A 24,800-nucleotide genomic window follows, 5' to 3' on the forward strand; every position below is an offset into this window, starting at 1 on the left:
TCAGAGATACTTAGTACAGCAGCAGACACTCAGAGGTGACTATTCATCCCCCTTTGACTAAACTTGCATTTAACATTAGAGAAGCCCACATAAAGAAGGACAGTTAATGGTATGATTCCACTTCTGTAAAAATATGCATATGTGCATGAGTATGTATAATATATCAAAACTGAAAAGAGTCATAGGAAAAAGTTGGATATATCTCCAGGTGGTCAAACTATTATAGGTGATTTTGAACAGTACTCATTAAATTATAATAAATGATTGTATATCTATTTTAGTTACAAAATAGTTTTATTTATTTGTATATTCATGTAAAAATGTGTACATGTATAAATATATATATATTTAGGTAATACTTATATATTTATGTAACTTAAATTCTTTATTATAAATATTTATATATTTTTGAAGATATATTTAGATAAATATTTGTAACAAATCATTCTAAATTAATTAGGAAAACAGTATTCATTCTATTTTTTTTGTTTTTTTGTTAAGAATTTTCCAACTTTTCTACAGCCAATGCATTCTTCTTGCAATCAAAAAAGTAGCATTTGTTTGGGCTGAACTGCTGTAGTAGCGGTTAAGTTTGTGCTCTCCGCTTTGGCAGCCCAGGTTTCGCTGTTTTGGATCCTGAGTGCAAATCTATGCACCGCTCATCAAGCCATGCTATGGCAGGTATCCCACAAATAAAATAGAGGAAGATGGACACAGATGTTAGCTCAGGGCCAATCTTCCTCAGCAAAAAGAGGAAAATTGGCGGTGGACGTTAGCTCAGGGCTAATCTTCCTTAAAAAATAAAAAGTAGTATTTATTGTTATGAAAATGAAAGATGAATATATTCCCAGGCACAGTGTGAAAGACCTTGTGGACTGAGCATTTCTGGGGTGTGCTCTCTCCCCCTGCCCTCTCTGGATCTCACTCAGCCTGCCTCTCCGTCTGTGTCTCCATCTTTCTCTCTATCAGGCCTCAATATGCAGACACACTGCATCTCTGCACAGCTCCCCCCTGCATCGCCTTGCTCTGCTCCGCCCCTGCAGCCTTACTCTTAATGCTGAATTTTAGGACTAGCCTAAAGGTCCAACAACCAAGGAATTGGTCCTATACATTTTGGTACAGGCACGTCATAGCATGCCCTACAGCCATTCAAAATGGCCACATGGAGGAATATGCAATGACCTTGGGAGACACTTAACTATGCTGTCCAGGGGGAGAGCAATGGGTTGTAAAATGGGACAACGTGATGTAAAAATTGGGCACAGCAGTGTGGAGGAAATAAAAACAAAAGCTGGACACACGTTCCAAAAGTCTTGAAGTCCTGTCCTTGTGCTTTTCCTTATTTATCAGTTTTCCTAAAAACTGATTTTGGTTTTGGTAACCGGGACAGAATAGTGCAAATAAGTTTTAAAAAATAAGACAAATAATAAACTAAAGGTAACAAAAAGTCATAAAGATTACGACCTGGACTCCCCGGAGTGCATCCTCCTGGTCCCTCCCACCCGTGGTTCAGAGTCTACCCCGCAAGGCCGGATGGAGGATGGAGACGCGGCAGCTCAGGGCCAGAGTCACAGGTCTGTAAAGGGGCAGAGGAGGCTGCCACGTCCCTGGAGAGACCCTTCCACTAGCAGGACCCCCGCAGCTCATGGACCTTTCCAGACCTAGATGCAAGCTCTGGAGGGACCTGGTCCTTGTGGACAAGGGAGGGTGAGAGGTGGGGGGACAGGACCCTCACAAGACTTTCAGGAGCTCACGCACCTGGGCACATCTTTCCTATAGACTCTCTATCTCTCTCACAGACACACACACACACAGTGTTCATCTCCATCCACTCCCAGGAATGATGAACCTGAACCCCAAGACTCACCTCCCAGCAGTCACTTCCTCTGGGTGTCCCATCTACCCTGATACCCTCCCCCACCTCTCTAGATGAACCCCTTCCCAACCCCTCACTACATCCTGATGTGCACGACTGCCATGTTTCACTGGTGGCCAGGTGTACTGAGATAGAAAAGGCACACACAGACCGTGACCTCTTACTGCTTACTCTTTAGTTGAGGGAGGGAGAAAAAAATTACTTAAAGAAATAAATATATAATTGTAAAATATGATATTATGGACAGGAACTGGGTGAGTGAGAGAGAATTACACGGCCTTGATTCAGGCATGGCGCCTGCCCTTGGGAAGCTCAGAGTTTTGTGGGAGGACAAGTCAGTCAAAGAAACTATGCCCCTTTGGTAGGTGGAATAACAGCCTCCCAAAGATGTCCACGCCCTAATCCCCTGGAACCTGTGAGTGTGTTACCTTATATGAAAAAAGACATGTTGCAGATGGAGTTAAGAATATTGAGATAAGGAGATTCTCATCGATTATTTGGGTGGGCCCAATATAATCACAAGTGTCTTGACAATTGAAAGAAGGAAGCTGAGAGAGATTAGAAGATGCTATGCTTCTGGTCTTGAAGACAGAGGAAGGAGCCATGAAAGAAGGAATGCAGGCGCCCTCTAGAGGTTGGAAAAACAGCAAATGTGTTTTCCTCTGGAGCCTCCAGAAGGAACTCAGCCCTGCCTGCCAATGTCTTCATTTCAGCCCAGTGAAACCCATTTTGGACTTGCGACCTCCAGAACTGTAAGATGATAAATTTATCTTGCTGGAAGCCACTAGATTTGTGATACTTCATTACAGTGGGAACACGAAGCTAATACAGACTCACACAGTCGAGAGTGACAGGTGCTGCCTGGGAGCATCCTCTTCTGCTGCTCCCTTGAGAAGAGAACGCTTCACCAGAATTGTAATGTTTGTGCTCCTCCCAGTCTCTCTTGATTGTTCATATTAAGATTTCTGCACGCACACAGCCACTTCCCCACACTGCTATTATCCAGCACACCGGTGACCTCTGCTACTGAAGTCCAAATGGTCATCTTCAGTCCTCACCTCTCTGGACTTGGCAGATGACCCAGGTGCATGGCTTCCCTGAATGACAGCCCTTCTTTACTTAACTACAACTATCAAACTTTTCTGAGTCCATCAACACAGCTGGCAGCCCCAATGCTTGTTGCCCTCCAACCAAATGGGGAAGGAAGAGCATTAGAGGAGGGAGGAACAGTCCATGCAAAGACCCAGAGGCACGAGTAACCTTGTTCTGGTTGATGATGATGAAAAGTCCAGTGTGGATGGAGCAATGAGTGGGAGGCAGGGGGAGTGGCAGGAAGTGGACTGGACAGCAGGGCTGGGATCCGGGTGAGGCAAGTGAGGCAGTCACTCAAAATGGAAAGTTAAAAGGTGAGCCAAAGCCTCAGTAATTCAGATAAATAACATTTTGAGGCAAGATTTATGAAATCAATATTAATGCAAAAGAAAACCACATAGAAAAAAATATCAAACATGTATATAAATCCAGGATTAGTGAGAATGTGCTTCTGAACCAGTTGGTGCCTGAGGTGGAAGAAAAAAAGTGTGCCTCTATATGTATGTTTTTGTGTGTTTTAATTATCATTTTTCCCCAGAACATTAAAATCATTTAAATATTATTGAAAAATTGAAAAGTGATGCGCAGTAAAACATTATTTTAAGTTTAAGGGTTTGTGCGCACCCAAATCAGAATTTATTATTATTTGCTTTCCTGGCTTTACTAGAAGCAAACACAGAAAGAATATTTTCAAAATCTCCTTCTCTGCTTCTCTCGTTTTCAACCAAGAATGCTGCCCTGTGTGACAATTTCTCTGGACCAAGTTATGATCTTACATAATTATTAACTAACTTCAGTCTACTGATCATACCATTATTTAGAGTTTTGACATTTTTGCTCATCGTGGATTTTTAAATTAATTTCAATTTTTGAAAAATAGTGGTTTAAAACGGTATCTAATTAGAGTGCTGAGATTTTTTGCATCATTTTAAGTTTTGCATCGGAGGTGAGTGCCTCACTCTCCTCACCCTAATCCAAGCCCTTCTGGAGAAGTTGGGGCTGAGAGGCCAGATTATGCAGGGCTGCAGTCAGAGGAGTTTAAATTAGTATTTTCTAGATCAAGGGCTGGCAAACTACAACTCATGGGTCAAATCTGGCCCACTGTCTGTGTTTGTAAATAAAGTTTTATTGGAACACGGTCATGCTCATTCGTTTGCATTTGGTCTAAGGCTGCTTTCATGCTGCCACAACAGAGTTGAGTGGCTGTAACAGAGACTGTATGGTCAACAAAGGCAAAGATATTTACTATCTGGCCCTTGATAAAGAAACTTTGCTGACCCCTGCTCTAGATGATGGGGACAAACAGATGTTCAAATGCAGACGAACTGGACTATGATGGCTTTCAGATGATCGCTCTGTGTAGGGCAGGGGAGGTGAGCGACAGGGAGATGAGGAGTCCAGGAAAGAGATCCTGAAGGCTCAGCAATGATGGGGATCAAGATGGAGAGAGGGAAACTGATGTTAGCTGATCTTAGGAGAAAAAATGGACAAGACATGGTGAATTTTTGACTGTAACACAAGTAACGAAGGCTAGAGAGAAGGTGACTCCTCCGTGCATGGCCTGAAGGAAAGAGGAGGGGCTGTCATACTGTCAGCAAGATGGCGATCTGACTTGAGGAGGAGGAGGAGATGAGGAGAGCATTTTTGGCCATGCTGAGCACTGGATTATCCAGGAGACCATCCTGGGAGAGTTATCCAGGCAGGATGCAAGACACCCAAGTCACTCACCTGAGACATTGACCCCGTGACAACGTTTGAACCCTCCATGGCCATGTCCTCCACACCCACTGCTGGCCTTACTGCTTTCCTCCTTTGAGACTTCACTCTGAGTGAAGAGACCAAAGAGCCTTTCAGTCTGGCCAGCTGAGGGTGCAGTGGGCAGACAGACCCCTCCTCTGTTCTCACTTAAAGGGCTGGAGGGAGGACTGAGGTGGGAGAGGGGTGGTGTAGTCCCAGAGACCCCAAGGTTGAGAATAAAGGCTCCCTTGTCCTTGTCCAGAGGTTTATAACAGACTCGCCCAGGTGCCAGGGACCTCCTCCTGCCCTTGCTTCAGGCTCTTGACCCACCCAGTCTCTCCAGCTCTGGGCTCAGGAATTCCATGGACGCCTGCCCTTCCCAACCCAAGGCTCTCCCTCCCTCCCCAGGGTCACTGCTCACATGATGACGATGATGCAGAAGGACAGGAAGGGCTGGGTAGTAGCACCTGCTCCCTTGACACCCCCAGCACCACGCCTGATAAAGGACATCACTTTCCTGCAGACAGATTAGATTATTGGTGATTCCCCTCCAAAAACTTGGTTTCTCCTCCTCCCTGCAGGACCTTAGACTTCTGTGTTCAGGCCGCTTTGCCAGATACAAAACCAGGGGCATATGGCTGGGGGTATGGGGGAGGGGAGGCAGGGATTAGGATGAAGACAGTGAGGCATACAAGAGCTGGGTTACAGCTTGTCATTATTTAAAATGTTGATATTTTATTCATCATGGAATTTATTTTATGTTCATTTTTAACTTAAAAAATATTGCATTGTATTTTTTCCTTTGATCTCCCCCCCAAAAAGGGGCTAGTGTCCCCAGACTCCTGTGCTGGCCCCAGTCGCTCTCTTCCAAGACCTACTTCTTTCCCAGACTTCCTCCTCCCAGCTCTCGCCCCACCCCACAGCCCTGGCCTGGCAGGAAGAGAACAGTGACAGTCTGGGTCCCAGGGAAATTCTGGGACTCACAACCAAGCACAGACCAGATCTAAGCTCCTCTTTGAAGCTCAGAGGGATGCTAGGTGGACCTGAGGGTGCGGTGGGTGCTGTCTCCTCCTCTCGCCCCTCCCCAATCCACGGGTGCACTCACTCTGCACAGAGAGGCACAGGGAGCCCTGAGGGTGCTGAGCTTGGCAGGTGAATTCACTTTCATGGTTTGACTCCACCTGGGGCAGCGTCAGGACCCCAGGGTTTGAGGGCTGTGGGGGGCTCATGGCCTGGATCCTGTAGGCCCAGCTCAGCCTGGCGGGGGTGTTGCTGTGGACAACACAGAGCAGGCGCAGGGACTGGCCCTCCAGGACTGAAAGAGATGAGCTGTTCTTCAGGGTTTTAGGTTCTGGAGAACAAGAGAGAGAGGGTCAGAGAGACAAAGAGATCCAAAGAGGAAGGATGCAGAAGGAGACTGGATGAGGAGAGACACACAGACATAAGTTGAAGTGCAGGAAAACATGCAGTTTTCCCCTCGCTGGTGGGAATGTAAACCTGTCCACCCTCCATGCAGAACAACTTGGCCATAGCTCTCAAAACTAGAAAGAACATATGAAGCAGCTTTATTTTGCTTTTAGGAAGTTATCCCACAGACACACACACACACATACTTGTGAAAGGAGACACAAGATTATTCGTTGCAGTATTTCTGTTAATAGAATGAAATGAAAGCCATGGTACAAAAGTTAGGTACTGAATTAGAATCCATCCAGACCATGGAATACTGCACAGTCACAGAGAAGAATGAGGACATTCTGTCCTACTGATGTCAAAGGACCCCTCAGATCCTTCAGGTGAACAAACCAAGGCTCAGAGCAGCCTATGGACACTGGTCACTTCCCAGGAGGGGACTGGACATCTGAGGACAGACGCTTCCATGCATTTTTAATTTTTGACCATGTGAATATATTACCTGTCCCTAAGTACTTAAATCAATGCTTGTTAAGGAAAATAAAAAGGCGAGCCTGGAGGAGTCATCAGAGGACAGATGATAAGGGTGCCTCTGCCTTTTGTATGTCGCCCTGTTCTCCTTGTGGAGTCAAGCGGGGGTGGAGACATCTGAAGGGAGTGAGGGGCCAATGGGGACAGATGCTTGCAGCTCCTTCCTACCTGTGCCTGCCTACCTACATTTCCTTGGAAGACAGTGAAGGTCAAGTTCTGCAGAGAGTCTGGGACAGTAAGTCATAATGGACCCTCATCAGCGTTGAGGGCTGGGTGAACATTGGCCTTTGACCTCAGCAGCTGCATGAATGGGGGAAGGGTGGAGGTGGGCATCCTCCTCACCCCCTCCCAGCCATATTTCTGAGACCCAGCAGCAGTGTCCAAGACTCTGAAAAATCCATCACTGTTGCCCTCAGGACCCCATCAGGGTACCAGGCGTCCTGGCCCAGCACTCACAGATGACGTTGAGCTGGATGGTTCTTTCCACAGTCACACCAGCTGCAGGGAACTTCACCTGACAGGTGAGGTTGGTGCCATGATCCTGGGGCCGTGGGGTGAGGGTGAGCACCGAGGAGAGGTGGATCCTGGGACCCAGGGAGGTGAAGGCAGCTGACTTCCAGGATAAGATGGGGAGTGTGCCCTGCTCACAGGCTCAGGGCACAGAGCAGGTCAGGTCCCTGGGGCGGCCAGACTCCAGGGTCCCCACGATGAGCATGTCTGGCATCTGGGTCAGGGCTGGTGGGAGAGAGGGTGACACAGGATTCAGAAAGGAGGATCTGAGGTGTGCCTCTGAGAGAAATCTCAGTATCAGCTCCTCCCTCTGAGCTCCAACACCATGTACCTCCAACCCCCTTCCAGGAGCGGGGTCCTATGCCAGCCCTGCCCTGGCACCCCCTTGTGCTTCTCCTATTGCCTCTCACATAGCCCATTCTTTACTCGTCACATGCGCAGAGAGAGAGGTAGATAAGTAATTCCATTTTGTACTTCCTCTCTCCACCCACAAAAAGTATCTTCTGTTGTCGCTCCCCCCGGTGTCTCTGAGGTCCAGGGAGCAGGTGTTGGTATGGGGGTTTCCAAGGAGGTGGAATCGGCCCTGGGTCTCCTCCTTCACTTTTCAGTCAGGGTTGTTTGTGACCACTGAAGCATGCTTGAGTTCCTTAGCCCCCTCCTGGAACCAGTAGCCAAGAGCTGGGGTGGAGTCAGTCCAGCCATCCTGGGGAAAGAAGACAGTGCAGGCCACCCCCACACACAGACGCTCCTGCATTGTCACCAACCCCTGCATTAGCAGCTTGTAATCACGATCGCATCTGGCCCTCAGCCCCCTCCCTCCACCAGAGCAGGGCCAGCAGCTGCAGCAGCAGCATGTCTGGGGTTGACGGTCCCAGGTTCCACCAGGGAAAGTCTGTTTCTCAAGGTTCTTTCTCAGGAACTAAAAGTTAAAGATTTAGAGGAGGCGCCAAAAGGAAGATGAGAGTGAGGTCAGAACAGTGACTCTCCTCAGAAGAACTTCACCCCCTGACACTGTTGGGTGAGGGACAGCCCCTGGAGTCACCCATCCACCACCTGCATCCACTCTTGAGGACACTGGGCCAGAGAGGATGAGAGCTTCACCAAATCACAACCCGTGCAGGGCTCAAGCTCCATCTCCTGCCTCCCCATGGATGCCCCTCCCCTCAGAGCGCCATTTTCTGCAAAGTGAGAACATGTTCCTTCTGGTCGGACCCCCTGACTCACAGGCTGTAGATGTCTGTGGACATTGGTTTGGCCAGGGGAGGGACTCAGGAACACAGGAGATGAAGGAGGTCAACTATCCTTTCTCCCTCAGGATCAATGTGAGGGGCAACTCCTCTCTGCTCACAAAATCACACACCAGCCCTGGATGCTGCTCCAAGAGTCTCTGTCCAGTGGGGAGACTACAGATGTCCCAGCACCTGGAGCTCCCTGTGATGGGAAGACATGGACACACGTGCAGGAGACACAGAGTGAGGAACGCCAACCTGGGGGTTGTCCACCCTCATGGGTGGTGAGGACATCCTGAGAGAAGAGACGTTCATCTGAATTCTTAGAAGGTTATTTTGACTATGTGGTGGGGGCTGGGAGGAAGTGGTGGGACTCCAGGGAGGTGGTGCCTCCTCAGACCCAAGTCTTTTTCCTTGAAACTTCTTTGGGGCAAAAATAAGACACATGAAGGGAACTGTCTACAAAAGGACAACTCAGTGATTCATCACAAAATGAACACCCTACAAGAAATAGAACGTTAGGAGCACCCAGGACCTCCCCTTTGATCCCCCTCCCTATCCTCACACTCCACTCCCCCAAGGGGCCCCAGCCTCACTGTAATTCCAATTGTTTCCTTGCTTTTCTCTGTAGTCTTATCACCTGACCATGCTGCCTTTATTACTATGGTTTTGCGCATGCTTTTCTTAAGACTTTGTATAGACAGAAAATATTACAGTCTCTTTTCTTCTATTCGACTTCATGATTATTCCCATCCCATATTATCCCCTTCCAAGAACTAACACCCAGAGCCTGGAGTAGAGTCAGTGCTGTGATCATGGAGAAGGAAGGCGCAGGATTTGAACCAACATAGGAACTCCTACACCATCTCCAATTCCTGCATTTTCAGCTGGAATCTCGTACTAAAGTCCCATCCCCCATGGCCCCCCTGCCCTGACCACTCACTCTCACCCTGCTGGAGCAGTTGCAGCATCTGTGGTTAGAAGAGCTTGGCCACGCCCACTCTATTTCTCATTGTCCCTAATATGCAAAGCAGAAGAATGGGAAGGAGAGACATGGGGAAGCCACAGAGAAACTAACTGTATGCCAAAGAGGAACTAGGACCAACAGGTCACCAGTGCTGGGAACCTTCTAGCCGCACTTCTCCAATTTGCAGAAGCAGATGCTGAGATCCAGAGTGAGCAAGTGAATTGGCCAAATCACATAGGTGCCCTGTAATATGCACCATTGTCTGCACAGGGACCCTCCTCATGCATCTTTGTCTGCCCCGGTTTCACTGTGATGGGAGACAAGAAGCTTACTTTCATTGGAGTGGGAAGAATTGTCAACTCTTCCTGTGAAGTGAAGGAGGAAATTTCATTCATCTGATCATTCATTTACTCAACAAACATGTACACTGTGCCTTCAGTTTTCCTGGAAGGGGTGAAATGACAGATCTAGCCCTTGCCTTTGAGGAGAACAACATCTGGTTGGGAGACATGTTACCTGACGATTCCAGTGCCACAGGGTAGGTGGCTGTGATGGGGGAGCACAGGCTGGGGTGGGAGGGGCTGTTGTTCTTCTGGACTGGAAGGTGAGTCTCAGTGAGGATTGGACCATGTAGACGTGGTAGGGAGTCTCAGGTAGTCCAAAGGATGTGAATTCCACAGGTGATCCTGGTATCCTGGAAATTCCTGGACTCTCAGATATTAAGTTCTTAATCCCAGTCAGTTTCCCACTGTTCTTGAGATCTTCCACTTGCTACTAGGTTCTGTACTCTGTTTATGACCAACACCATCTCTGCCCTAGCAGTGGGCAGACCATTGCACATTGGTGACGTTCTTTTTTTTTATTCAAAGAGATTTCAATAAAGATTATGCCCACAACTAGAAGGACCGGCAACTAAGATGTACAACTGTGTACAGGGGTGGGGTTTGGGGAGATATAGCAGAAAAAAAAAAAAGATTACAGAGGTGTGGTCAGGATTAAGGGAACTAACCAGGGGTGGTGTGATCCGCAGTGACTAGCAACAGCAAGAGGCCATTACCACTCATAGGCCCAAAGGGACACAAGAGGGAAAGGTGTTACCAGAACCTTTGTGTGCTATGGCCAAACAGGAGGCCTGCTCAGCGGAGCCATGGCTGTAGGAACTCAGCTGCTATGCTACCTAGGCCCCTCCACAGAGCTGAAGACGTCTCCAAAGTCAGCACTTAACTTGAATCAGCTGCCCAGCTGGGGACGTTCTTTTCACTTGGCTCCTGAGGATCCGTAGGAAAGGGCCATGGTGTTGTCCGTGGTGCTGATTCAAGTTAAATACTGACTTTGGAGACGTCTTCAGCTCTGTGGAGGGGCCTGATCACACAGCACAGGGACCTTCTGTCTGCACTCAGGAGGGTCAAGGTGTCAGATGGTCTGGAGAGGCCTCAATCCCATCTGGGAGGAGGGACTCAGGGATGGGGAAGACCTCTGCTTCTCCTCCTTGTCCTTGTGTCCACACTCAGTGATGTCCTATGGATAATGTCAGTCTGTTGTCACTAGGCCAAGAGCAGGGATGGTGAGGGTTCTGTGCCGTCCCTATACATATCTGTCCCCATTTAATTTTCCCAACATCTCTGACAGAGAGGGGGTGATCCCTCTCATCAGATGGAGGAGGAAGCTGACACTCAGACAGGTGAGTAGCTGTAGGAACAAATCTCTAAAGAAAACCCCCCAAAATCCCACCCCTCCTTTATATAAATAGTGCTGCTGTAAACGCATCTTTGGTATGTACATGCACTTTTATTAGGCATTTTTAGAGTGGAATTTCTCAGGACCAGGGTATGTGCATATTCAGTTTTAGTAGGTATTGCCAAACATTTTCCAAAGTGGTTATTAAAATTTACCTTCATGAGAGTTCCAGTTGCTTCAATTCTTGATATTGTAATTCCAGTTACTTTCTTGTTTTTATTTTTTCATTTTAACCATCCTGAAAATAAGTGGAATTTTATTGTGGGTTTCATTTGCATTTCCTTGACAATTAATGAGATCGAGAAACTCATATACTAATGTGGAATTTGAACTTCTTATTTTATGAAGGGCTTGTTTATATTGTTCATTTTCTATGTGGATTTTGATATTTTTTTAATCAATCTTTAGCATATTATTAAATATTTTGGATACAAGCCATTTCTCAGCTGTTTTTATTGCAAATATCTTCTTTTTGGCATCTTTTACGAAGAATTTCTTAATTCAACCGTTGCCAATCATTTTTTTTTTCTGCTTCTTCCCCCCAAATCCTCCCAGTACACAGTTGTATATTTTAGTTGTGGGTCTGTCTAGTTGTAACATGTGGGACGCCGGCTCAGTGTGGCTTGACGAGCGGCGCCACATCCACACCCAGGATCCAAACCAGCGAAACCCTGGGCCATCGAATCAGAGCACACGAACTCAACCATTTGGCCTCAGGGCTGGCCCTCTTTTCATTGACTTTATCCAGGCCTGTCCACCCATGTGAGTGAGCATATGTGCCTATTGGGGCATCTCAGTGAAAATTCTCAGCGTTCTTTCAGACCAAATGTCCCCCCTATATTCCTGCTTCTGAGGAATAGGTAACTTTTCAGGGTCAGGATATATATTTTCAGCACCACACTACAAACTGCTGACTCTTTCCACTTGACCCCACGGAGAAGTGTATGATGTGCTGTTTTATTCGTTTCCTGGTTCGGATGTTGCTGGTGAAATTTTAGCTCCTTTTACTGAAATGTCCCATGTTCATTTAATACATGATGGGACTTGGCACTCTGAGCATCAGGTTAAGTCACCAGCAGGACCTTGCATTTTCAAAGGATAAGGAAGCAGAACAGAATGAGCACACACCTTTGCCAGGACCTGCATACAGTTCTTTACATGTATCACGACATCCTTCTGAGGTGGGGCTTCTTATTTCCCCACTTTGCAGAGCAGATGAAGCACAGACACATAGGGTGGCATATTTTCAATTGTCACTACCTTAGGAAATGGAGAAACCAGGATTGTTGTACTGAGGCAGCTGCAAGTTTCTGTGATGCTGAAAGTTATGCCACTGGTATTTCAAATGCCAGACAGGTCACACATTGTGGATAGTTTTCAGTAGAACTTCCACGCTAACACCAACTAGGAAGAAGGAAATGGCCATCCACTTATGAAAAAATTGGTCCTGAAAACCTTATGAGCAGAAGCAAAGTGTTGTCTGATATAGTGGCAGAGAATACAATGATGGTGCAACAAAAACCAGGGAGAGTTCTCCTCTGCTCTACACAAGGTCACTGGAAGTCAGAATCAACGTGATGGCGTCAACAACAAATTTGCTATTATGTTTTAGATATGTTTCATATTTTCAGAAGATGTTTTCTTAGGAGATGTTGCTAGGTAAAATTTTCGATCTACTAAATAGGACATTAAGATCTAGAACTTGGAGAAACCAGGTGAATTTCACTCACCCTTGAATGTTTTTGTTTTTTTAAAATTTTTTATTTTTTTAATTGCAGTAACATTGGATTATAACATTACATAGCTTTCAGATGTACATCGTAATATATTTCGAATTCTGTGTAGCCTACATCATGTTCACCACCCAAAAATTAATTAAAGTCCATCCTCTCACATGTGAGCCTAATCACCCCAATTCCCCTCCCCCCAATTCCCCTCTGATAACCGCCAATCCAATCTCTATTGCTATGTGTTTGTTTGTCGTTGTTTTTATCTTCTACTTATGAGTGAGATCATATGGTATTTGACTTTCTCCCTCTGACTAATTTCACTCAGCATAATACCCTCAAGGACCATCCATGTTGTCACAAATTCACCCTTGAATGTTGATTGAACATCTATTCTTTGCCAAGCACCATGCCACACATGTGGTTCTATGTTTCCCACAGTATAATCTATAACATCATCGACACCAGGTCTCACTCCCCAAAGCCAACAACATTTGATTGTCGTCTTGGTATACTGTCTTTTTTTTTTTCAAGACATTTTTTTCTCTCATTTTGATCCTATAGGAGGTATGATTTTATGTCATTCTGTTTTACTTATTTTTCTGGGTAACTCCTCATCTTCTAAATTTTATTCTCACTGGTTTCATTAGGAGGAGATGTGCTATATTCAGTAAATCTCTCCAGTGAGGTTGGGAGTTTATTTTGTTTCCACTTTATCTTTAGTGAAAGTGCTGAAACTTCATTGCCCTTGGAGATGATCAGTTTTTCCAGTTCTTTCTCATTTGGTAATTGGAATAAACTTTCTAGAACAAAGAGCAGAAGAGTTCACACTCCTGACTAGAACTATTCAGTTGTCTGTCCTCTTATCTTCTCTACAACAGTATTGCTCAGCCAATTTCCCACCTGAATGTCCTTAACTGATGAAGCTCACACAAGCATCCCACACTCTGGAGTTCAAATCTTTTGAGGCACATGGATGAGTTTAGGGAAAGTAACCAAAGTCTGACTGCTGTTAGAAGGAGGAAAGTGCAAGGATTTATGACCATAAAATGAATATTTATTTTCCCATAGTGTCACTTCCTTCCAGTCAACTATTTTTCAACTTTATCAAACAAAGCAGGAAGTGAGAAAACAGAGTTGTGAAATGTCAGTATTGAGATTTCTCTATGAACAGCATCCTCCTAATTTTCTGATGGAGAACCAGTCAAATGTTCCGGGCCTATACAGCAATATGTTTATTACAAGTGACAGACTCCTTAGTTAAGCCTAGCAAAGAAGAATTTTATGAGAAGATTCTGAGGTCTTCCACATCATTAAAGAAAAGCAAAAGCACCTGTTGGTAAAGACAGTCTCCTGAGTCCCTCGTGCTCCTGCATGTCCTGCTGAGCCTGCCCAAAACATAATGCTGTGACTGCTCCTTACCTGGGCAAGTTCTCAGGGCTGTGTTTTCAGGGAGCAGCCTTGAGGGTTGAGATCGTGTCTCCCTCCAGGACAAAGAGCAGCTTCACTTACTGCTGTCTACGAAAATGGTAGATTCTGAATTTAATTGTCTTTGCCTCCTGGGCATCTATCGACCTGACTCAGAGCTTTCTCTCTGACTTATCTAATCAACAGGATTTTCTGAAGTGCTCTGGGAGTCAAACTGATGCAGTCATTGCCCCCATGGGTTCACCATCTAGCAGGATGGGAAGCACTGAAGATGCCATTATAGACAAATCAAGACAGTTGTGAAAGTGCTGGGGTCAGAAAAGAGACCTGGGCTAGAGAAAGAGATTTCGCAAGCAACTGCATCATTTTTTTAAAATTTCTAAAATATTTATTGGGAGCTTATTATGTGGCAAGTATTGTTCATGGTGAACAAAATAGACAGAAATGCCTTCACCTAGTACGACAGATCGGGCAAACACTTGTTCTTGGGCATGGGAAGTGAGGAATTGTTGCCAGGGCCGCACCTCAGAGTTGGGCACAGACAGATAAAGAAAAGAGGGCATGGCTGGGAGGTCTGGTTCTCTCTTCTCAAGGACCAGGCTTGGGAGGGTGGAGATAGAAACGAAATAAAGAATAAAAGAAAGCAAAAAAGGAATGAAGGAGGAAGCAAGAAGAGAGAGAGATTCCTCCTTGGCTGAGTCTATGGAAGTGTGGATGGCTAGCCTGGCAGCTGTTGTTGTCACTGCTATTAGGAACTGTATAACTGTCTAAACATTCACAAAGCAGTTAGGACAGTACCTAGACACAGAGAAAAACCCCAAGGAACACTGACTAAGGCCCCCTTTGCCATTGGGGCCATCTACGTGGACTTATCTGGTCCCTCCACTTGCTGGCCTGTGTGGTTTTGAGAAGCTCATCCAAGCCTCCTTTGTGACATGGGGGACAGGGCTGATTCCCTCAGAGTCACTGTGAGGATTGAATGAGACAGGACAGGTGAGGAATTGATGCACAGCAGGTGCTGAGTGAATGTGTTAGCTCCCTGGGGCTGCTGTGACGAATTACCACAGACGAGGTGGCTTAAACAAGCCGAAATTTATTCTCTCCTAGTTCTGGATGGCAGGAGATCAAAAGAAAGCTTTCAGCAGTGCTATGCTGCCTTGGAAGGTTCTAGGGAAGACTCCTTCCCTGTTTCTTCTAGCTTCTGGTGGTTGCCAGCAATCCTTGGCATTCCTTGCCTTATGGCATCACAGGTCCAGTCTCTGCCTCTTTTGTCACATGACCTTCTTCCCCAAGTGTGGCTGTGTCAACATTTCCATCTTTGTTTAAGGAAAACAGTCAATGGCTTTAGGGCTCCCCTCAATCCGGTCTGATGTCATGTTAACTTTGTTACATCTGCAAAGACCCTATCTCCAAATAAAATCGATTTCACAGGTACCAAGGGAGAAAGCTTAAATATACCTTATTGGAGGTCACACTTTAACTCACAACAGTAACTATTCATTAACAGGATCATTGGATCCCCAGATGTCCCCGCTGTCCATCTACAGGCCCTACCATCCTCCCGAGCTCCAGACCATCCATCTCTCTAAGTGCCTGTTGGATGCTGGTCTCCGTAGGATGTTCCAGAGACCCTCAAGCTCCCAATATGTGACTCTGACCTCGTTGTCTCCATCTTGGTCCTGCCCCCCAACACTTGAGACAAGTGAAAACACACCTGGACACAGTCTTGTGAAAATATGTTCACAGCAGCTTTATTCATAATCAACAAAAACTGGAAACAAACCAAGCGTGCATCAACAGGAAAATGGGTATACAAGTTGCGATACACTGGAATCCTACTCAGCAATCAAGGAACAAACTACTGATATGCACAACAACATGAATGAATCTCAAAAAACTCAATACTGAGTGAAAAAATCCACATGACTACATATGGCAGGATTCTAATTATATAAACCACTTATAATATTTATAAGGTTCATCATTTTCAAATCTTGATCAACTAGTTCTAGCACATTTGTTAAGAAGTCCTACCTTTCCCAATTTAATAGCCTGCGTGCTGCTCAGTGGACGCTGTATAATGTTTGGGTCTATTTATGGACTCTGTTCTGTCCACACCACACTCTCTTGATTACTCTACTTTGTAGTAGTCTGATGTCTCCAAATGTATTCTTTTTCAAGATTGTTTTGCTACTCCAGGTCTTTACATTTCCATATACATTTTAGATTCAACTTGTCAATTTATGTATGTGTAGGTATATATATTTATACATACATATATACATTCATATTTTTTAGTCTGTTGACTGGGATTACTTTAAATCAATATGGAGAGGACTGACATCTTAACAATAATGTGTCTTCCCATCCATGAACATTGTATATTTCTTTATTCATTTGGATCGTCTTAATTTTGCTCAGCAATGTTCTATATTTTTCAGTGTGGAAGTATTGCATTCTTAAGTAAAAGAATATCACTTGGTAGTTTATGGTTTTTGGTGTTGTTATAAATGGCCTGGGGTCCATTTGTAGGAAATTTTTAATGCCTCATCCAATCCCTGATTTCTTTCCACCAAGGCTACTTTATGAAGTGACTGCTGTGATACACTCCTTTCTTCATTTGGGTGCTGTAAGAGAATGTTAGGACCATGTAGTTTCATTCATCAGATGGTCATGTGATCATTTGGGAACCTTCCTCACTCATTTGGTTTGTCTCTGTAGGGGGAGATCCTTGAGGTGCTGCTTGAATTTCCTATCTCAGCCCAGAAGTCCACCTCTTGAGCTCAGCTTTCAAAGACAGAAGCTGATGAAGGTTGAATGGAGGACATTCCAGTAGGAGGCACCTCAACAAGAAAGGTCTGAGGTCTGATGCTGTTCCCCTCCAGAGCCAGGAGAAACTCACAGTAGGACCTTTCTGTTCAAACACAGGGCTCCAGCGTGTGTTCTGCATACACTTTGTGGCAGATGCTCCAATAGGATTTTACTCCCAGAATTCTCAACATGAACTTGCAGGTAGGGCTTCTCACCCATATTTCAGAGAGCAGGAAAATGAGGCATAGAGTGGTAGGTGCTGGTCTGTCACTTGCTTAACAAAGGGACAGAGTGTGGATTCTAATTTGAAACTCTTTGATGCCAAAGCCTATGTTCTTTACAGTATTTAGGGAGATTTTAGCTCTACAGGAATGAGCACACGACTTTTTCTTTGCCCCGCGGGGGCCATCATCCCTCAAGCTAGGGCTGAGTCTCTGCAGTTTCTCACGTATGGATCTTGATCTCTGAGGACTCACAACCAGCATGGTCCTGTTCCTGTGGGTCCCGAGGCTTCATCCCACGAAAGCTGAGGGATGCGCAACGGAACTCTTCTTCCTGCCCTGAGCAAGGGGCAAGCACATCTGAGAGAGGGTGGGCTGGGAGGCTGCCAGCCTAGGATTTCACCAGGGGACCCTGAGTGGAGGGAGAGAGAAGGGAGTCAGAGAGGAAAAGCAGGGACAGGATAAAGCAGAGAGTGTCCAGGAGGGAAGCCCAGGAATTCCCTCATCCATTCATCCCAGGCACATCATGGTTGAGATCGCCTTCATTCATGCTTTCCTCGCATATTTAATACTTAGGAGCACTTTATCTGGTGTTTGCTAATCTCATTAACTTCCCACAAAAAACCCATAAAGAAGATATTACTATTATCTCTATTTTATAGATATGAAAACTGAGGTTGAACCAAGTAAGTAGCTTGCTCAGAGTCCCTGGTGAAACCAGGATCCAATCTAGTTGTTTCTGACCCCAAAGCCTGAGGCCCCCTGTGTGTGAGGCCCTGAGCTGGGTACTGGATGTACTTTGATGGACACGGTAGACACAGACGCTGACCTCTTACAGTATACTCTTTAATTGAGGGAGGTGGCAAAAAAAATGAGTTAAACAAATAAATATCTACTTCTGAATTATATTATGATGGACAGGAACTAAGTGAGGAGAAATACAGAGCCTTGATTCAGGCATGGTACTTGCCCTTGGAAAGGTCACAGTTTGGTGGCAGGACAAGTCAGTCAAAGAAATTATGTCCCTGTGGTAGGCAGAATAACACCCCCCAAATATGTTCACACTCTAATCCCATGGAAGCTGTGAATGTGTTACCTTACATAGCAAAAGGGACTTTGCAGATGGAATTAAGTTAAGAATATTGAGATGGGGAGATTCTCCTGGATTATATTGGTGGGCCCAATGTAATCACAAGGGTCTTGACAAGAGAAAGGAGGCAGAGAGAGAGTTGAAGATGCAGGAAGGAGCCATGAAACAAGGAACGCAGGCGCCCTCTAGAGGCTAGAAAAGGCAAGAAAATGCGTTCTGCCCTGGAGCCTCCAGAAGGAACTCAGTCCTGCCTGCCAACGCCTTCATTTTAGCCCAGTGAAACCCATTTTGGACTTGTGACCTCCAGAACTGTAAGATGATAAATTTATGTTGCTGGAAGCCACTAAATTTGTGTAAATTCATTACAGCAACAAGAAGCTAATACAGACTCATATAGAAGAGAGTGACAGGTGCTGCCTGAGGAGCATCCTTCTTTGCTGTTCCCTTGACAAGAGAACACTTGACCAAAACTGTTAACGTTTTCGCTCCTCCCATTCTCTCCTAATTATTCAACTAAGATTCATACGCGCACAAAACCACTTCCTAACTCTGCTATTATCCAGAATACCAGTGACCTCTGCTAGTGAAATCCAAATGGCCATCTTCAGTCCTCACCTCTCTGGACTTTGCACCAGCATGTGACCCAGGAGCATGTCTTCCCTAAACTAAAGCCCTTCCTTACTTAACTACAAGATGTCACACTTTTCAGTTTCCATAAACCTCATTGGCAGCCCCGTTGCTGGTTGCTCTCCAATCAAATGGGGAAGGAAGAGCAATAGAGGAGAGAGGAACAGCCCATGCAAAGACCCAGCGGTAAAAGTAAACTTGTTCTGGTTGATGATGATGAAAAGTCCAGTGTGGACGGAGCAAAGGGTGGGAGACAGGAGGAGTGGCCGGAAGTGGACTGGACAGTGGGACTGGAATCAGGGTGTGGTAAGTGAGGCACTTGCCTAAAATGGAAAATTAAAAGGGGAGCCAAAAACCCAGGTGAGTGCAATAAGTAACATTTGAATGCAAGATTTTTAAATCAAAAGGAATGCAAAAAGAAAACCATGGAGGACAAAATATCAAATGTAAACAACTCAGTCTTAGGAAGAGTGCCCTTCTAACCAATCGGAGCCTGAGGCAGAAGGAAATATGTGTGCCCATATTTATGTTTTCATGTACTTTTAATGGTCACTTTTTCCAGAACATTTAAATAATTGAAATATTATTGGAAACCTGAAAAGTGGTATGTATTATAACATTATTTTAAGTTTAAGAGTTTATGTGTATCCAAACACATTATTTATTTGTTTATATAGAAATTTACTATAATTCTGCTTTCCTGGATTTACCGGAAGTAAATACAGAGGGAATATTTTCAAAATCTCCTCTGCTTCTCTTCTTTTCAACTGCGAATGCTGCCATGTGTGATGAACAATTTCTGTTCATCAATTTATCACTCTTACATAATTATTAACTCACTTCAGTCTACTGATCCTGTCATTGTTTAGATTTTTGATATTTTGCTCATCATAGATTTTTTTCATTAGTTTTGATTTTTTTAAAAAATAGTACATTAAAGTATTATCTTGATGACTGAGATTTTGGAGATCATTTTAAGTTTTGCATATGAGGAGAGTGCCTTGCTCTCCTCACCCTGAACCAGAATATGCAGGGCTGCAGGCTGAGGAGTTTGAGCTTTATTCTTTAGGTCAGGGTTCAGCAAACTACATAAAGCCCCTGGGTGAAATGTGGCCCACTGTCTGTGTTTATAAATAAAGTTTTATTGGAACACAGCCATGCTCATTCATTTACATATAGTCTAAGGCTGCTTTCTTGTTGCAGTAACAAAGTTGAAGGACTGCAAGAGAGAATTTAAGGCCCACAATCCAAAAATATTTACTGTCTGACCCTTGATGGATAAATTTTGCCAGCCTCTCCTCTAGATGATGGGGGCAAATACATGTTCAAATGCAGAGGAACCGGACCATGATGGCTTTCAGATGATCGCTCTGTGTAGGGCAAGGGAGGTGAGAAGCAGAAAGGTGAGGAGTCCAAGAAAGAAATCCTGAAGCCTCAGCAATGATGGGGATCAAGATGGGGAGACAGGGAAACTGATGCTAGCTGCTCTTAGGACAAAAAATGGACAAGACATGGTGAATTTTTGACTTTAGTAGAAGAAAAGGATAGAGAGAAAGTGACTCCTCCATGCCTGGCCTGAAGGAAAGAGGAAGGAGCTGTCATGCTGTCAGCAAGATGCGGATCTGACTTGGGGGAAAGAGGAGGAGGAGGAGGAAATGAGAGCATCTTTGGTCATGCTGAGTGAGGCAATCCAGGGGGCCATCCTGGGGGGAGGTGTCCAGGCAGGATGCTGCATGGGGAGATGCCAGGTCACTCACCTGAGAGACTGACCCCGTGACTTAATTTGCACTTTCCATGTCTGTGTCCCTCACTCCTGCTGCTGGCCTTGTTGCTTCCTTCCTGCGGCGCCTCACTCTGAGTGAAGAGACCAGAGAACCTTTCAGCCAGACCAGCTCAGGGTGCTGTGAGCACACTGACCCTCTCCTCTGTTCTCTCTTAAGGGCCTGGAGGGGTGACTGAAGTGGGAGAGGGGTGGTCCTGACACATATACCCCAGAGTTGAGTAGACAGGCTCCACCCTCCTGGACAGTGGCCCAGAGGTTTGTGACAGACTCACCCAGGTGCCCAGGGACTTCTTTCCTGCCCCTGCTTCAAGCTCTTGACTCACCCAGTCCCTTCAGCTCTGGGCTCTGTGGCTGCCTGCCCTTCCCACCCCAGGGCTCTCCCTCCCTCCCCAGGGTCACTGCTCACATGATGACGAAGATGCAGAAGGACAGGAAGAGAAGGGTTTTAGCACCTGCTCCCCCGACAGCCCCCAGCATCACTCCTGGTAAAGGACATGCTTTTCCTGCAAACAGATTGGGTTATTAGTGATTCCCCTCTGAGAACTCGGTCTCTTCTCCTGACACTTCACGTAGGTCCCTAGACTTCTGTGTTGAGGCCACTTTGCCAGATGCAAAAAAAAAAGGGACATTGAACTGGGGGCAGGTGGAGGGGGCAGGGTTAGAGTGAGGAGAGTGAGGCATACAAGTGAGGCATACAAGAGCAGGTTTGCAGCCTGACTTTACTTAAAAAGGTGATATTTTGTTCCTTGTGGAATTTATTTTGCATTCATTTTATTTTTTAAAAACTATTGCATTGTAATATTATTTCTTTTGATTCTGGAGGATTTTTTGACTTCTCCTTAAATTTTGTGCCCGTGGTAAAAGCCTCACTCTCCTGAGACTTGTTCAACCTGCAAAGGAAGGACCTTGTGTCCCCAGACACACCTGTCCAGGCCCCAGCCCCTCTCCTCCAAGTCCCACCTCTTTCACTGGCCTTTCCCTCCCAGCCCTCACCCCACGCCACACCCCTGGCCTGGAAGGAAGTGGACAGTGACACTGAGTCCAGGAAAATTCAGGCCTCACAGCAGAACACAGACCAGAGTTGAGCTCTGTTGAAGCTCACGGGGCTGCTCAGTAGACTGTGAGGGTGGGGTGGGTGTTGTCTCCTCCTCCAGCCCTCCTCCCAACCCACCGGTGCACTCACTCTGCACAGAGAGGCTCAGGGAGATGTGCAGGGAGCCCTGAGGGTGCTGAGCTTGGCAGGTGAATTTGCCTTCGTGACTTGACTCCACCTGGGGCAGCTCCAGGACCCCGAGGTTCAAGGACTGTGAGGGGCTCAGGGTCTGGCTCCCATGGGCCCAGCTCAGCCTGGCAGGGGGGTTGCTGTCAGCAACACAGACCAGGCGCAGGGACTGGCCCTCCTGGACTGAAAGAGATGAGCCACTCTCCAGGGTTGTGGGTGCTGGGAAGAAGAGAGAGAGGGTCAGAGCCACAAAGAGGTGGAGATATAGAGGAAGGATACAGACAGAGACTGGATGAGGACAGACACAGAGATGTAAGCGGAAGTTCAGGAAAACACACACTTTCATCCCTCATGGGTGGGAATGTAAACTTATTCTCCCTCTGAAAAGAACCACGTGGAGAAATCTCTTGAAATTGGAAAGAATATAGGAAGCAGCTATATTTTGCTTATAGGAATCTTTCCCACAGACATATTTGTGAAAGGAGACACACGCTTGTTCATTGCAGTGTTTCTGCCAGTAGAATAAGATTAATGCCATGATTTTCCATTAACAGAAGATGCGTGCAAACTCAGAATCCATCCAGACGATGGAATACTGCACAGTCGTGGGGAAGAATGAGGACAACTGGGCTACTGATATCAAAGGACAACTTAGATCCTTTATATGAACAAACCAAGGCTCAGAGCATTGTATGGACACTGATCTCTTCCCTATAGGGGACCGGGCATCAGAAGGACAGACTCTGCTGTACGTTATGAATTTTGGACCGTGTGAATATATTACCTATTCAAAGGTACTTAAGTAAGCAATTGTTGGAGAAAATAAAAAGACAAGGCTGGAACAGTCACCAAAAGACTGATGATTAGGGGTCTCCAGAGGCGGGATCTGCCATGTGAATTGCCCTTTTCCCTTGTGGAGCTGAGGGGATTGGAGAAGGCTGAGGGCAGTGAGGGGCCGATGGGGACAGCTTCTCAGAGGCCATGGGGGCTAAGGATGGGAGGGACCACAGGGTTCACCCACAAGCCAGTCTCTGGGGTGAATCCAGGGTGAGGCAGGGACCTGGCCTTGCCCTGAGCTGGAAGAGGTCCTGCTCCCTACAGCCCGGGAGGGGGCTCCTTCCTACCTGTGCTGTTTCCAAGGAAGATAGTTACGGTCAAGTTCTGCGGAGGGTCTGGGAGAGAAAGACACACATAGGTGTTGAGGGCTGGGTAGACGTGGGCCCTTGTCCCCAGGAGCTGCAAATATGGGGGAAGGATAGAGGCGTGCCACCTCCTGACCCCCTCCCAGCCTGGATTCTGCGACCCCACACCAGTGTCTGAGGCCATCATACCTCCATCCCCACTTCCCTCAGGATCACATCAGGAATGGGGCATCCTGGCCCAGCACTCACAGGACACGTGGAGGAGGACAGTCCTTGTCCTGGTCACTCCAGCCCCAGGCAAGTTCACCTGACATGCGAGGCTGGTGCCATGGTCCTGAGGCCGTGGGGTGAGGGTGAGAACCGAGGAGCGTTGGGTCCTGGGGCCCAAGGCGGTGAGGGCTGATGTCATCCAGGAGAAGATGGGGGGTGTTGCCTGCTCACAGGCCCAGGGCACAGAGCAAGTCAGATTCATGGGGTGACCAGAATGCAGGGTCCCCTGGATGAGAATGTCAGGTAAGTGGGTCAGGGCTGGAGGGAGAGAGGGAGATGTAGGGATCAGGATGGAGGGTCTGAGGTGCAGCCCTGAGAAAAGCCTCCAACTTTGGTCCAGCTCCTCCCTCTAAACTCTGACACGCTTTACCCCCAAAACCTCCCAGGAGTGAGGTCTTATCCAAGTCCTTCCACTGAGGCCTCTCCTGGAGCCCTCTCCTTACCTATCACATGCACAGAGAGATAGTCTTCTATGTAATTCCATTTTTGTTTTCCTCTCACCACTCGATAAAAGTATGTTCTGTTGTCTGTCCTCCTGGCATCTCTGATGTCCAGGGAGCAGTTGTAGGTATGGGGGTTCCCAAGAAGGTGGAATCGGCCCTGGGTCTCCTCCTGCACTTTTCTATCTGGGTCATTTGTGGCCACAGGAGCGTCCTGGTTTGTTTTGGCCCCTTCCCAGAACCAGTAGCCATGAGCTGGGGTAGAGTCATTCCAGCCAACCTGGGGATAGGTGAAGAAGCAGGGTACTCGCACACACAGACCCTCCGGCACCACCACCGTCCTCTGTACTCGCAGCTGGTAAGCCTGGTAATATCTCCAGGGCTCCCTCTGGCCCTCAGCCCCCTCCCTCCACCAGAGCATGGCCATCAGCAGCAGCAGCAGCATATCTGGTGTTGGAGATGCCAAATTTCCTGACAAAAGTTGTTTCTCAGGGTTCTCTCTCAGGAAATAAAAGTTCAAGATTTAGAGGAGGCTCCAACAGGAAGCTGAGGGTGAGGGCAGAACACTGACCCTCCTCAGAGGAGGAAGTTCACCCCAGACACTGTGGGGACTGGGACAGGCCCTATAGTCAACCATCCACCACCCACATCCAATCCTGGGGACCCTGGGCCAGGGAGGGTGAGAGCCTCACCCAATTCACACCCCACGCAGGGCCCTAGTCCCATCTCCTGCCTCCTGCCTCCCTGTGGATGCTCTTCCCCTTGGAGGGTCATTTTCTGCAAAGTGAAATATGTTTCCTCTGGTCAAACTTGTTGAATCACAGGCTGTGGCTGTCTGTGGAGGTTGGTCCGGCCAAGGGTTGGACTCACGGACACAGGAGATGTGGGAGGCTGACTGTCCTCACTCCCTGAGAATCCACATGACGGGCGTCCCCTCCCTGCTCATG

The 24,800-nt window shown here is 46.7% G+C and overlaps 1 protein-coding gene and 1 pseudogene across 1 annotated transcript; both read right to left on the reverse strand.

Annotated features, from left to right (window-relative positions):
- Positions 1 to 5,122: 5,122 nt before the first annotated feature.
- LOC106822308 (sialic acid-binding Ig-like lectin 8) lies at positions 5,123 to 7,990 on the reverse strand (annotated as a pseudogene).
- Positions 7,991 to 15,888: 7,898 nt separating this feature from the next.
- Positions 15,889 to 24,800, reverse strand: LOC106822340 (sialic acid-binding Ig-like lectin 8). Its single transcript, XM_014827465.3, has 7 exons — positions 23,857 to 24,800; positions 23,393 to 23,671; positions 23,126 to 23,173; positions 21,963 to 22,220; positions 21,186 to 21,282; positions 20,754 to 20,850; positions 15,889 to 17,691 (listed from the first exon to the last, which is right to left on the reverse strand). Exons 1-6 carry the CDS (start codon positions 24,296 to 24,298, stop codon positions 20,775 to 20,777), a joined length of 1,200 nt encoding a protein of 399 aa, XP_014682951.1. The 5' UTR covers positions 24,299 to 24,800; the 3' UTR covers positions 15,889 to 17,691; positions 20,754 to 20,774.

Source organism: Equus asinus, chromosome 26 (assembly GCF_041296235.1).
Source record: "Equus asinus isolate D_3611 breed Donkey chromosome 26, EquAss-T2T_v2, whole genome shotgun sequence".
NCBI classification, from domain to species: Eukaryota; Metazoa; Chordata; class Mammalia; order Perissodactyla; family Equidae; genus Equus; species Equus asinus.

Coding starts and splice junctions, on each gene's coding strand:
- LOC106822340 (XM_014827465.3), bottom strand. CDS start 24,298: ATGCTGCTGCTGCTGCTGATGGCCATGCTCTGGTGGAGGGAGGGGGCT. Junction 23,174..23,392: donor TGTCCTCCTCCACGTGTCCT/GTGAGTGCTGGG, acceptor TTTCTCTCCCAG/ACCCTCCGCAGAACTTGACC. Junction 20,851..21,185: donor TTCTGCATCTTCGTCATCAT/GTGAGCAGTGAC, acceptor CTCTTCACTCAG/AGTGAGGCGCCGCAGGAAGG.